This window comes from Phyllobates terribilis, unplaced genomic scaffold, assembly GCF_046119375.1.
Source record: "Phyllobates terribilis strain yellow unplaced genomic scaffold, ASM4611937v1 Scaffold_143__1_contigs__length_4665640, whole genome shotgun sequence".
Classification (NCBI taxonomy): Eukaryota; Metazoa; Chordata; class Amphibia; order Anura; family Dendrobatidae; genus Phyllobates; species Phyllobates terribilis.
In genome coordinates, this window is record NW_027362903.1 from 3,947,762 (window position 1) to 3,963,620 (window position 15,859).

The following is a 15,859-nucleotide window of genomic DNA, read 5'->3' on the forward strand; positions in this document are numbered from 1 at the left end:
GACCGAGCAGAGGGACCAGGTGCCACTCTGGGGACGACCTTGTAAGAGAGCAGGTGGCTCCCACGGGTCAGATGACTGGGACTGACCGGTATGGCGGATGGGCACAGCAAGCAGGCAGAAGTCTCTGGGTTAGCTGACAGGTGGTCACGGCACGTGACGGCAGAGCAGGCTGAAGTCTCTAGGTTAGCAGACAGGTGGTCACGGCAAGTGACAGCAGGAGCCTCCAGGTAGTCTATCAGGTGGTCACGGCAAGTGACGGCAGAGCCTCCAGGTAGGCTAGCGGGTGGTCACGGCAAGTGACGGCAGAGCAGGCTGAAGTCTCTGGGTTAGCAGGCAGGTGGTCACGGCAAGTGACGGCAGAGCCTCCGGGTCGGCTAGCAGGTAACAGGAAAGTGCTCCCAGGTGAGCGGGCTAGCAGACACGGCAGGTAGCAGGCAGGTAACTGGCAGGTGCTTCCTCCTGGTAAGCAGGTGGGCTTGCCCATAGACAGACTGGCGGGTAGAACGGAAGACAGACTGTCGGGCTGGAGAGTAGTCAGGCTGGCGGACTGGAACAGTAGTCAGGCTGGCAACTGGACCTGAGGCCTGAAGCAGAGGTAAGTATACTGTGCAACAACTATTGCTCGGGCACCTCCATTTTGGAAGAGGTGTTTTATATTTGGGAGGTCCTCCGGCAATTGGCCGGGGACTCCTTAGGACGGCGCGCGCGGCCTCTTTAAGAGAGAGGGAGCGCGCGCGCCCTAAGCACAGTGCCCGGGAAGCTGCGCGCGCCGGCCGCAGCAGGAAGAGGAGCGCAGGAGGACTCCGTGCGGGGAACGGGGAAGTGAGAGGGACGGCGTCTCTGCCTGGCATGGGGCAGAGATGCCGATGCTACATTAGTAGATCATTACAGACTTTAGTGAGGGCAGTTTCAGTAGTGTGAGGAGCGGAAACCAGATTGTAAAGGGTTGAGAAGAGAGTTATCTGAGAGATAGCGGATCAGACGGGAATGGACCAAACATTACAGGAGTTTAGAGATGAAGGGAAGATTAGAGACTGGTCTGTAGTTAGCAGTGCAGTTCTGGTCCAGGGATGGCTTTTTAAGTAAAGGGGGTCATCTCCCCCACCTCCATCATTGCTCTCCCCATCTCCATCATTGTCATCTCTTTCACCTTCATCATTGTCATCTCCATCATTGCTCTACCACATCTACATCATTGTCATCTCCTCCATCACTGTCATCTCCCCCACCTCCATCATTGCTCTCGCCCATCCCCATCATTGTCATCTCCCCCACCTCCATCATTTCTCACCCCCACCTCCATCATTGTCATCTCCCCACATCCATCATCATTGCTCTCGCCATCCCCATCATTGTCTCCGTCACCTCCATCATTGCTCTCCACCATTTCCATCATTGTCATCACCCCCACCTCCATCATTGCACTCCCCAATCTCTGTCATTGTCATCTACCCACCTCCATCATTGTCATCTCCCCACCTTCATCATCATTGCTCTCTCCCATCTCCATCATTGTCTCCCCCAGCTCCATCATTGCTTTCCCCATCCCCATCATTGTCATCTCCCCCACCTCCATCACCTCCATCACTGCTCTCCCCCATCTCCATCATTGTCATATCCCCCACCTCCATCATTGCTCTCCCCCATCCCCATCATTGTCTCCACAGCTCCATCATTGCTTTCCCCATCCCCATCATTGTCATCTCCCTCACCTCCATCATTGCTCTCCCCACCTCCATCATTGTCATCACCACCTTCATCATTGCTCTCGTCCATCCCCATCATTGTCATCTCTCCCATCTCCATCAATGCTCTCTCCCACCTCCATCATTGTCTCCCCCACCTCCATAATTTCTCTCCCCCATCTCCATCATTGCTCTCCCCATCCCCATCATTGTATCCCCCACCTCCATCATTACTCTTCCCCATCTCCATCATTGTCATCTTCCCCACCTCCATCATCATTGCTCTCCCCCATCCTCATCATTGTCTCCCCCACCTCCATCATTGCTCTCCCAATCCCCATCATTGTCTCCCCCACCTCCATCAATGTCATCTCCCTCACCTCCATCATTGTTCTCCTCCACTGCCATCATCATTGTCATCTCCCCCATTCTCATCATTGTCTCCCCCATTTTCATCATTGTCTCCCTCATCTCCATCATTGTCATCTTACCCTCCTCCATCATTGCTCCCTCCCACCTCCATCATTGTCATCTCCTCCACCTCCATCATCATTATTCTCCCCCACCTCCATCATTGTCATCTCGCCCACCTCCATCATTGTCACCTCACCCACCTCCATCATCATTGTCATCTCCCCCATCCTCATCATTGTTCTCCCCATCCTCATCATTGTTTCCCCATCTCCATCATTGTTATCTTCCCCACCTCCATCATTGCTCTCTCCCACCTCCATCATTGTCATCTCCTCCACCTCCATCATCATTGTTCTCCCCCACCTCCATCATTGTCACTCACCCACCTCCATCATCATTGTCATCTCCCCCCTCCCCATCATGGTTCTCCCCATCCCCATCATTGTTTCCCCATCTCCATCATTGTTACCTTCCCCACCTCCATCATTGCTCTCCCCCACCTCCATCATTGTCATCTCCTCCACCTCCATCATTGTTCTCCCCCACCTCCATCATTGTCATCTCCTCCACCTCAATCATCATTGTTCTCCCCCACCTCCATCATTGTCATCTACCCATCCTCATCACTGTCTCCCCACCTCCATCATTGTCTCCCCCACCTCCATCATCATTGTTCTTCCTCATCCCCATCATTGTTATTTCACTTATCTCCATCATTGTTTTCCCCCACCTCCATCATTGTCTCCCCCACCTCCATCATTGTCTACCCCACTACACCTCATTGTCCTGGACCTCTCCCCAGTGTAGCAGTAAAAAAACAAACAAAAAAAAACAGCATTCACCTCTCCGTCCGTTCCCTTTGCAGCATTGTCTTTGCCGGCAACTTTCTCTCTGACCCAGGCCTGCGCTGCATGCTGACGTCATCAAGCCGCGCGAGCCTGTGTCAGGGAGAAAGGGCAGGAAGTAGAGGACGGATCCCTCAGCTCCGCTGCCATTTTCCTCCTGTCAGCAGCGGAGCTGGAAGGATCCGTCCTCCGCTTCCTGACCCCCCCGCGTATGATAAGGGAAATCTGGTCATGGGCCTCCTGGAGCCTCGGGCTCTAGAAACAGGCCAGATTTCCTTCAGTATTAGACGCCCTGCAAGGGCCCCCCTCCACCTCCAGACCCCAGTGCAGCTGCACCGGCGGTATGTCCGCCCCTGGTTAGAATTCACCTCATGTCAGGGATGTCAAACTCAAATACACAGAGGGCCAAGATAAAAAGCTTGGACAAAGTCACGGGCCGACCTTGATATTTATTTAAAAAAATGTACAATTGAGGAAGTTTTTCCTTTATCATCAAATGTAACGATGAACCTTTTCATATGGAAACAATCTTAAAGGGGTCGTCCCACGAACAAAGTATATTTTAATTAACAGATTTTAGAATAAAATATTGGAATAATATATGTTATGTCAGAGCAGTAAAAAGCAAATGTAAAAACAAAGGATAAAAAACCTTGAATAATACAGATAATAAAGTATGATGTAAACAAATGTCCCCAAACACAGTGAGATACCCCCACAGTGAATTCCTCCACAGTACCCTCCACATGAATGGTATGATCACCCTACTGTACCACCCTCAATCCCCCCAACAAAGAATGGTGACCGCATCCCAGTATGATTCTTCAAATGTGATCCGCACATAGTCCTCCATACAGTATAATGGTCCCACATAGTCCTCCATACAGTATAATGGCCACAAAGAGTCCTTCATACAGTATACTGCTCCCCACATAGTCCTCCATACAGTATAAAAGGCCCCACATACTCCCCCATACAGTATAATGGGCCCCACATAGTCCTCCATACAGTACAATGGCCCCACATAGTCCTCCATACAGTATAATGGCCCCACATAGTCCTTCATACAGTATAATCGGCCCAACATAGTCCTCCATACAGTATAATGGCCCCACATAGTCCTCCATACAGTATAATGGGCCCCACATAGTCCTCCATACAGTATAATGGCCCCACATAGTCCTTCATACAGTATAATGGGCCCAACATAGTCCTCCATACAGTATAATGGCCCCACATAGTCCTCTATACAGTATAATGGGCCCCACATAGTCCTCCATACAGTATAATGGCCCCACATAGTCCTCTATACAGTATAATGGGCCCCACATAGTCCTCCATACAGTATAATGGCCCCACATAGTCCTCCATACGGTATAATGGGCCCCACATAGTCCTCCATACAGTATAATGGGTCCCACATAGTCCTCCATACAGTATAATGGCCCCACATAGTCCTCCATACAGTATAATGGCCCCACATAGTCCTTCATACAGTATAATGGCTCCACAAAGTCCTCCATACAGTATAATGGCTCCACATAGTCCTCCATACAGTATAATGGCCCCACATAGTCCTCCATACAGTATAATGGGCCCCACATAGTCCTCCATACAGAATAATGGGCCCCACATAGTCCTCCATACAGTATAACGGCCCCACATAGTCCTCCATACAGTATAATGGCCCCACATAGTCCTCCATGCAGTATAATGGGCCCCACATAGTCCTCCATACAGTATAATGGCCCCACATAGTCCTCCATACAGTATAATGGTCCCACATAGTCCTCCATACAGTATAATGGCCCCACATAGTCCTCCATACAGTATAATGGGCCCCACATAGTCCTCCATACAGTATAATGGACCCCACATAGTCCTCCATACAGTATAATGGCCCCACATAGTCCTCCATACAGTATAATGGCCCCACATAGTCCTCCATACAGTATAATGGGCCCCACATAGTCCTCCATACAGTATAATGGATCCCACATTGTCCTCCATACAGTATAATGGCCCCACATAGTCCTCCATACAGTATAATGGGCCCCACATAGTCCTCCATACAGTATAATGGATCCCACATTGTCCTCCATACAGTATAATGGGCCCCACATAGTCCTCCATACAGTATAATGGACCCCACATAGTCCTCCATACAGTATAATGGCCCCACATAGTCCTCCATACAGTATAATGGCCCCACATAGTCCTCCATACAGTATAATGGCCCCACATAGTTCTCCATACAGTATAATGGCCCCACATACTGTACAGACCAAAAGTTTGGACACACCTGCTCATGTAAAGATTTTTCTGTATTTTCATGACTATGAACATTGTACATTCACACTGAAGGCATCAAAACTATGAATTACCACATGTGGAATTATATACTTAAGAAAAAAGTTTGGGGTGAGCTGGACCGCAGAGTGAAGGCAAAAGGGCCAACAAGTGCTAAGCGTCTCTGGGAACTCCTTCAAGATTGTTGGAAGACCATTTCCGGTGACTACCTCTTGAAGCTCATCAAGAGAATGCCAAGAGTGTGCAAAGCAGTCATCAAAGCAAAAGGTGGCTACTGTGAAGAACCTAGAATATAAGACATATTTTCAGTTGTTTCACACTTTTTTGTTAAGTATATAATTCCACATGTGGTAATTCATAGTTTTGATGCCTTCAGTGTGAATGTACAATTTTCATAGTTATGAAAATACAGAAAAATCTTTAAATGAGAAGGTGTGTCCAAACTTTTGGTCTGTAGTGCTCTATACCGTATAATGCTATATTCATAAATACAGCAGCATTTGCATTTTCACATCACAGATCTCTCAGCAGCCAACAAACAGCTCAATCCTGCAGTATATCACTAAGCTCAGCCTCCATGTACAGTCCCATCGTGCAGTATGTCTCTCCTTTTTGTCCTCTGTATACAAAGTCCCATCCTACACGATATCTCTCCTACAGTATATCTCCTCTCATCTCCCTATATACAGTGGTGGCCAAAAGTATTGGCACCCCTGCAATTCTGTCAGATAATACCCAGTTTCTTCCTGAAAATGATTGCAATCACAGATTCTTTGGTATTATTATCTTCATTTAATTTGCTTGCAAGGAAAAAACACAAAAGAGAATGAAGCAAAAATCAAATCATTGATCATTTCACACAAAACTCCAAAAATGGGCCAGACAAAAGTATTGGCACCCTCAGCCTAATACTTGGTTGCACAACCTTTAGCTAAAATAACTGCGAACAACCGCTTCCGGTAACCATCAATGAGTTTCTTACAATGCTCTGCTGGAATTGTAGACCATTCTTCTTTGGCAAACTGCTCCAGGTCCCTGATATTTGAAGGTGCCTTCTCCAAACTGCCATTTTGAGATCTCTCCTCAGGTGTTCTATGGGATTCAGGTCTGGACTCATTGCTGGCCACCTTAGAAGTCTCCAGTGCTTTCTCTCAAACCATTTTATAGTGCTTTTGGAAGTGTGTTTTGGGTCATTGTCCTGCTGGAAGACCCATGACCTCTGAGGGAGACCCAGCTTTCTCACACTGGACCCTATATTATGCTGCAAAATTTGTTGGTAGTCTTCAGACTTCATAATGCCATGCACACGGTCAAGCAGTCCAGTGCCAGAGGCAGCAAAGAAACCCCAAAACATCAGGGAACCTCCGCCATGTTTGACTGTAGGGATGGTGTTCTTTTCTTTGAATGCCTCTTATTTTTTCCTGTACACTCTATGTTGATGCTTTTTCCCAAAAAGCTCTACTTTAGTCTCATCTGACCAGAGAACATTCTTCCAAAACGTTTTAGGCTTTCTCAGGTAAGTTTTGGCAAACTCCAGCCTGGCTTTTTTATGTCTCGGGGTAAGAAGTGGGGTCTTCCTGGGTATCCTACCATACAGTCCCTTTTCATTCAGACGTCGACGGATAGTACGGGTTGACACTGTTGTACCCTCTGACTGCAGGGCAGCTTGAACTTGTTTGGATGTTAGTCGAGGTTCTTTATCCACCATCCGCACAATCTTGCGTTGAAATCTCTCGTCAGTTTTTCTTTTCCGCCCACATCTAGGGAGGTTAGCCACAGTGCCATGGGCTTTACACTTCTTGATGACACTGCGCACGGAAGACACAGGAACATTCAGGTCTTTGGAGATGGACTTGTAGCCTTGAGATTGCTCATGCTTCCTCACAATTTGGTTTCTCAAGTCCTCAGACAGTTCTTTGGTCTTCTTTCTTTTCTCCATGCTCAATGTGGTCACACAAGGACACAGGACAGAGGTTGAGTCAACTTTACTCCATGTTAACTGGCTGCAAGTGTGATTTAGTTATTGCCAACACCTGTTAGGTGCCACAGGTAAGTTACAGGTGCTGTTAATTACACCAATTACAGAAGCATCACATGATTTTTCAAAGGGTGCCAATACTTTTGTCCACCCCCTTTTTTAGGTTTGGTGTGGAATTATATCCAATTTGGCTTTAGGACAATTCTTTTTGTGTTTTTTCATTGAAGACAAATTAAATGAAGCGAATAAGACCAAAGAATTTGTGATTGCAATCATTTTCAGGAAGAAACAGAGTATTATCTGACAGAATTGCAGGGGTGCCAATACTTTTGGCCACCACTGTATATCACTTCTCTCAGCCCCTCTATATAAAGCACCATCCTACAGTATAGCCCATTTTTCTGCTCCCTATACTCATCTATATCATCTATATACTGCCCCATCCTGGAGTATGTCACTTATCTCAGCCCGATCCTGCAGTATATCTCTCTTCTCAACCCCTATATACAGCCCCATCCTACAGTATATCACTTCTTTCAGACCATCTTTATACAGCCCCATCCTGGAGTATATCACTTATCTCAGCCCCCATATACAGCCCCATGCTACAGTACATCTCTCCTTTCCGTCTCTCGTATACACAGACCCACCCTGCAGTAGATCTCTCATTTCAGCCCCTCTATGTACAGCCCCATCACTCTTCTCAACCCCCTATATACTGCCCCATCCTGCAGTACATATTTCAGCCCCTCTATGTACAGCCCCATCCTGCAGCATATCTCTCTTCTCAACCCCAATATACAGCCCCATCCTGCAGTATATCACTTCTTTCAGATCATCTTAATACAGCCCCATCCTGGAGTATATCACTTATCTCAGCCCCCATATACAGCCCCATGCTGCAGTATATCTCTCCTTTCTGTCTCTTGTATACACAAACCCACCCTGCAGTAGATCTCTCATTTCAGCCCCTCTATGTATAGCCCCATTACTTTTCTCAACCCCCTATATACTGCCCCATCCTGCAGTACATATTTCAGCCCCTCTATGTATAGCCCCATCTTGCAATATATCTCTTCTCAACGCCTTATATACTGCCCCATCCTGCAGTACATATTTCAGCCCCTCTATGTACAGCCCCATCTTGCAGTATATCTCTTCTCAACCCCTTATATACAGCCCCATCCTGCATTACATATTTCAGCCCCTCTATACACTGTAGATCCCCATCATGAAATATACCTTTCCTTTAAGCCCCTCTATATACATCACATCTCTCAGCTCCCAGTGTGCCCTCGCGGCAGGTGTGATGGATGCATTATATATGGTCAGCTTGGCGTGTGTGTCCCTACAACCCCTTGTTTAGAACATTAAATAAAGGGACGTTACCACCATTAGAGATCACATTCACAGGCAGGGATGGGGGGTTGTGTCATAGGAAGAAAGGAGTGAGTGGAGTGAGCACCAAGAAACATAAAGAAGCTTTTAAAGTTTTTAATAATTGTATCAATACACTGAAAATAAAGAAATAAATTGTAAAATATTGCTCTATTCACAATGATTTTCTAGTCTGGTTCTGCTTTAGTTTTGTACTGGGCATCTTTAGTAGAGAGCCCAGACTGGTGATATATAAGATACTTCTACCTCCAACATCATATAATAATAATAATAATAATAATAATAATAATAATACACACGTCTTGGTGATACAGATGATCGAGTTGATTTTGTACAAATTGAGTTTGGCACAAATTATTCTAAATTTGTCCAAGTTTGCGAATCTGAATAATTCTCAATAATCAGTGCAGTCTCACCCAGAGGTATTGCAGGAAGCACAAAACTTAACCCTTCCCCTACTGCTGCTTCTTTTTGGGGTGCAGTAAGTTCTCACCCTGTAGCTGGCCAGCTAGATGAGTAAAATAAATCACATTTCGGTCAATGCCTCTGTGACGCAGCTTCCTATGCAGAGCGCAGCATTGAAGAGGAGTTTGCCATGGACTGCTGCACTCCTCATAGGCAGTGACTGGGATGATACAGCTCTCAATATTATACCGTTACCTTTGTCGTCTCTGTCAATGCCTATACAGAGCACAGCAGATGAAAACAAATTAATCTCCACTGCTGCACTCTGCATAGGCAGCAACTGAGATGATAAAGGCCGCACTGTGTTCTCCTGCAGTGCTCCACCTCTCCTCTCACAGCTGAGGAAATGGTCACAAATATAATATAGGGCGCCGTGTCAAAGTAACTCCGCCAACATTATGACAAACATTTAAACTTTTACATATTTTTCTAACCTTTACATGGATTAGGACAAAGCTCAGGACTGGGGTAATAAAATAGTTACAATAAGTTAAAAAAGACATAACAACTTATAACTTTTTATTTTGATGTCAAAATTCAGCAAACAGCAGAAAATAAATAGAGGGTCAAAGAGCAAACTGGGGGATAAGGGCTGCAATGCTGGAAGGGTGGAGGGGACTCGTGGGTGCTAACGGTGCACGGGATAGGGGGCGCAAAACACTTGCCCCAGGCGCTGGCAACCCACGTCACTCCACGCTACTCCACGTTACTCCAAGTTACTCCATGTTACTCCATGTTACTCCACGCTACTCCACGTTACTCCATGTTACTCCACGCTACTCCACGTTACTCCATGTTACTCCACGCTACTCCACGTTACTCCACGTTACTCCACGCTACTCCACGTTACTCCACGCTACTGCACGCTACTGCACGCTACTCCACGTTACTCCACGCTACTCCACGTTACTCCACGCTACTCCACGTTACTCCACGTTACTCCACGTCACTCCACGTCACTCCACGTCACTCCACGTTACTCCATGTTACTCCACGTTACTTCACGTTACTCCATGTTACTTCACGTTACTTCACGTTACTCCATGTTATTCCACGCTACTCCATGTTACTCCACGCTACTCCATGTTACTCCACGTTACTCCATGTTACTTCACGTTACTCCATGTTACTCCACGCTACTCCACGTTACTCCACGTTACTTCACGTTACTCCACGTTACTTCACGTTACTCCATGTTACTCCACGCTACTCCATGTTACTCCACGTTACTCCATGTTACTTCACGTTACTCCATGTTACTTCACGTTACTCCATGTTACTCCACGCTACTCCACGTTACTCCTACTCCATGTTACTCCATGTTACTCCACGTTACTCCATGTTACTCCACGTTACTTCACGTTACTCCATGTTACTCCACGTTACTCCACGTTACTTCACGTTACTCCATGTTACTCCACGTTACTCCACGTTACTTCACGTTACTTCACGTTACTCCATGTTACTCCATGTTACTCCACGTTACTCCACGTTACTTCACGTTACTCCATGTTACTCCACGTTACTCCACGTTACTTCACGTTACTCCACGTTACTCCACGTTTCTAATAAAGAGCTTGAAAGAGTTTGGAATCAGTCCTAGGAGACCTCAGAGTGTTACACACACCTTTTCCGGACAGTTGGATTCTTTGCAGCACTTTTCGTGTCGGATCTATTTGAATTTTTCAGCCGACTTCAAGAAGAAACAAATTTTGGGAATTTCTCTCATCTCTTGTTGGTGTCTGCTGGTTTTCGTGCGCAGAACAAAGACTCAGTGGTTGACTTCCTCCTTTGCCCATCACTTGTGTCTTCTCACCCACATCTAGGTAAGATTTGGTAATTGTTCCTCGCCTTTGTTTTTGCAGGTCCAGGATCCTGAACAGGATCCTACTGCCCACATCTTATGGGCCCTTTATAAGCTGGGGCTCACAATGTCTCCACAGACCCTCCTATGTGGTCTATCTACAAGTGCCCTGGTACAATGCATGGACATATAGTGACTATACTAATACTAATAATGTCTTCTCTACTTCCTATGCAGCAAAGAACCTGCTAAAAATGTAACAGGATTAGAAAATAAACTATCACAATTCTTTCCTGTGACCATTTACAGTATAACGGAAGCTCCGATGGTCCTACCTGTCATTGTTTGTACGCACTCAGCGATGGGAGCTATGATGCCGATAATTTGGCACAGGACCGCCGCTACAGGGATAAAAGGGTTAAAAGTAAAAAAAGGTAACCAACGGTGCTGCTGATTCATGAAGATACGCAGAAATGGAAGTAACAGATTTATTCAGGATAAAATAGGGGACGCGTTTCGGCACTGGACCAGCACCTTCCTCAGGCCAATATTACAATAACAAATACAATAAGACAAGAAAAGGAAAAAATGACCTCTAAACCTAAGTGCCCACGATGCAGAAATGCTGCAGATTGTTTCCGCTACTCCCTGGCAGGAAAAATGCATGCGGATTGTACATGCGGATTGCACATGCGGATTGTACATGCGGATTTTACATGCGTTTTTCCCGCCAGGTAGAAGCGTTCTTCACTTGCATTTCCGCATGCGGGTTGACAAGCGATTTTAGCATCACTTGGAAAGTGCTTGACAACTTGGTCACACTATATAAATCCATGCAAACGGCAACCGGCATATATAGTGTGACCAAGTAATAGTTAAAAAAAAAAGAATAAGAATGGTAAAAAGTAAAAAATAAAGATTATACTCACCTTCCGATGGCTCCCGGTGTTTTCTCCGCTCCGTCTGGTCTGTTGTATGGGTCGCAGTGGTGGCAAAGGACCTGCGGTGACGTCATTGAGTCAAGTCATGTGACAGGTCACGCGACCGCCAACATCAGCGGTCGCGTGACCTGTCACATGACTAAATGACGCCATGGCAGGTCCTTTCCCACCACCGCGACCCATACAACAGACCAGACGGAGCGGAGAAAACACCGGGAGCCATCGGAAGGTGAGTATAATCTTTATTTTTTATTGTAAATAATTTTTTTTTACAGGTTCTATGGTACCTGGGTCTGGAGGAGAGTCTTCTCTTCTCCAGACCCAGGTACCATCCGCACATAGAATCGCATAATATCCGTATCTGCAAATGTGCTGACACGGATAATATGCGTTTCAATACAAGTCAATGGCGGCAATTACGCTGCGTGTCCGCAAAATTAATGGACACGCTGCGGATTTTTCCGCAATGATAATCCGCAGCGGAAATTTCCGCAGCATGTGCACAGCACATGCGGATTATCATTGGGGAACATGGGGCACGTATTACCAAGCGTTTTTTAAGCGTTTTCGCTGCGGAAATTCCGCGGCAAAAACGCTTGAAAAACGCATAGTGGGGACGCAGCCTTAGGGATGTATCTAAGGTCACGACACTACAGAAAATTAAACATTTCTAAAACCCATAGGTTAGTTTACAACCCAGGATTCTGCCGTAAGAAGGTCGTGATGCCGCCCCAGTGTCACTAAACCCCAATCTGATATCACAAATCGTCAATTTTTCGCTTATATGGATAGACGACTCTCTTGACAGCATCTTTCAGGTCCTTGTTTCTGATACTGTAGATCAGGGGATTAAGTAAAGGGTTAATGAGGGCATATGTCACAGAAACCACCTTGTTAAGAGTAAAGAGATTACTGGTGGTGGGCACAAAATAGATAAAGATAATGGACCCGTAGAAGATAAACACCACCGTCAGATGAGAGGTGCAGGTGGAGAAGGCTTTAAGCTTTCCGTGACTGGTCCGGATCCTGAGAACGGTGCGTAAGATGCGAAAGTAGGGGACAAATGTGACGGAAAAAGCCCCAATTCCGAAGCTTCCTCCTACCAATAATGAGACCAGGATGTTTAGGAAAATATCAGTACAAGAGATCTGGAACAGATGAGGAAGGTCACAGAAGAAGTTATGGATGGTGTTTGGACCACAGAAGGTCAACCTGAGTGTGAATAAAGTGTGGACCAAGGAGTAGAGGAACCCAAGCACCCAAACTCCAGAGGCCATGTAGGTACAAGCCGTCCAGGACATGATCTGGGTGTAGTGTAGGGGGTGGCAGATGGCAATGTATCTGTCATAGGACATAGCAGAGAGCAAGAAGAGCTCTGCACTGGCCAAGTAGATGAAGAAGAAGACTTGGGTAGTGCAGGCTGGAAAAGATATTGAGTGGTTTTCGGTAGCCAAGTCAAGGAGCAATTTAGGAGCCGTCACTGAAGAGTAGGAGACGTCTATAAAAGCCAAATTTCCGAGAAAGAAATACATTGGAGTGTGAAGCTGGGAGTCGGAGAAGACGAAAACGATGATCAGAAAGTTTGTGATGACAGTCAAGATATAGATGAAGAAGAAGACAACGAAGAGAAGATGTAAGTTGTGCGGATGATCTGAGAGGCCGATGAGGAGAAACGCAGAGATCTTGGTTAAATTCTTCATCACTTAGGTCAAAGTATTTAGAAACCTGAATGGTGTGGGTCAAAGAGACATTGGGTAATTAGCAAGAACTCGAGGACACAAGAGGTCGGCACAGACGTCACCTGAAAGGTTCATATTGTTCAAGTGGAGTCATTGTTGCCTGAAAGATATAGAGAAATATTTACCTTCCCAAGAGATGTCAGGCTTGGATTATTCCAACAGAACCTCAGAGCAGTAATTATATTTTGCAGTTTTTGTGTTTGTCACTTGAGATTACTAATTATTTTCCAGACAGTTTTAAAGAATTATTTTTTTAATAACTCACGACTCATTCATATTGACATGGATTTTGGCACAAGGGCAAATCCTTCTGTGGTTTTCCTGTACACCAACAGCAAATCTAGATCCAAAAAGTGATCTTATTGACAAAAATGTAGATACTTTACTAAGCGTCAGGAGCTGAAAATACATGAGACGGCGTCTGACGGGAATTTGAGAGAGTAACAAGGCGAGTGTCTAAGGGACAGAAACTAGAATAGGGCCGCCGCGACACATGAGGAGGGTGGAGGTCTGTTTGGACTGTTAGGATCCAGGAAAAAGTGGTCTTGTGTTGTATTATTATTCTTCATAGTAACCATGAACTGAATGTAGTAGGCCTGATCTGTAAGGAAAGGATCCAGGAGAGTATGAGCATCAGGGAATCAGTAAGGAGAGGATCGGGGGAAGATGAGCATCAGAGGATCAGTAAGGAGAGGATCCTGGGGAAGATGAGCATCGGAGGATCTGTAAGGAGAAGATCCTGGAGAAGATGAGCATCAGAGGATCAATAAGGAGAGGATTCAGGGGAAGATGAGCATCAGGGAATCAGTAAGGAGAAGATCGGGGGAAGATGAGTGTAGCGCCCCGAGGGTTCGGTTGCTACAGGGGTTTTGCACCTCAACCAGAGGTGTGATATTCCACTCCCAGGTAAGGATGGAGTGTGGACCAGGGCTCAGTTAGCTGCATACAGCACACACACCCCATTTCCGGGGGACAGCTCGACGGTGCTCCCATTTATGCAGGCACAACTGACCATGTCCCTGGCTGGAGTGGGGAGGGGGGAAAAGAACCCAGTGGTGTAGGAGCAGAAAGGGGACGGTTTCTGGAGCACAGGAAGGAGCTCATTGGGTGCAGGTCACCTGAGCTCAGACACAGAGAAGCAGATAAAAGGTGGGAGCCATGTTAGAAGTTCAGTTGAGAAGCACAGCAGAGTAAAGGAGTAGAGAGCTGACAGGGAGCCGAGGCTCAGCCTGAGCTCAGCTCCACGAGGCAGGCCTAGAGAGAAGGCTGGGGCCAGAGAGGAGAAGAGGAGAATGAGAAGGAAGGAAAGAAGAGAGACAGAGGAGTAGAAAGGCTCCAGAAACAAGAAGGCAGAAGGGACCCTAAGAGAGCAGAACAGACAGCAACCGTTGCAAACCCGCGTTATATCGGGTGAAGGGTCAGGCCGCGGAAGTGTACCGGATTCCCAAGTTGGTGGAGGTAAATCATCCCTCAGCCAAGAACTGGAGGTCGTGATCATTTATTGGTGCGACCCCCCACCAAACCTGCTAGGAAGGCTCCATATAGGATAGCGGGAAGCAGAGGGCAACGCTTACCCGACACGGTCCGTGGTAGCTGGACAGAAGTTTGGTCACTGGTGGGGCACGAGAGGCCAGAGAAAGGACAGAAGGGGGTCCTGTGCCATACTCCTGAATTGCCTGGGGGATGACCGAGCCCCTCACCTGGTGGACGCAGCACGGCTTGGGCAGTCATTGCTGACAGAAGTGACTTGGATAATAACTGTGAGTAAAAACCCTGGACTGCACCATTGGACTCAGTGTGATCTTTGCTGCGCCTGCACCATCACCCCCAGCATCCACCTACACTGCCCTGAGGCTACACTCTTCCCGTGGGGAGTTATCCTACCCCTGTGCTGCACACCAACACCAGTCTCAGCGGTCTGCCTTGCGGCGGCGGTTATCTCTAACCGCAATCCACGGGTGGCGTAGTCGGACATTCAAAACACTGATAAATAGACTGCCACAATTTGGTCTGACCACCCTGAGCCACGGGATCGGGTTGCCACTACTACCCCATCAGCACCGTACACCAGAAGGCCCGGTTCCGGGTACCCCACGGCCCAGGGGGCGAGTCAGCTTTGGCGTAGTCGGCAGGATTGTGACCAACCCGCCACAAACGGGTATTGCGTGCCTGAAAAGAGACTGTTTCACTGTATTGAAAATGGCGCCCGCCCCGGCAGAACGGACGCCATAATGTGCGCGCCAAAAGACAACAGGAAGCCACCTCCCATCGTGGGCCAGG

At 47.0% G+C, this 15,859-nt stretch overlaps 1 protein-coding gene across 1 annotated transcript; it reads right to left on the reverse strand.

The window, feature by feature from the left end:
* Positions 1 to 12,598: 12,598 nt before the first annotated feature.
* Positions 12,599 to 13,540, reverse strand: LOC141206886 (olfactory receptor 5J3-like). The gene has a single exon (XM_073664255.1). It carries the CDS (start codon positions 13,538 to 13,540, stop codon positions 12,599 to 12,601), a length of 942 nt encoding a protein of 313 aa, XP_073520356.1.
* Between the last annotated feature and the right edge of the window lie 2,319 nt (positions 13,541 to 15,859).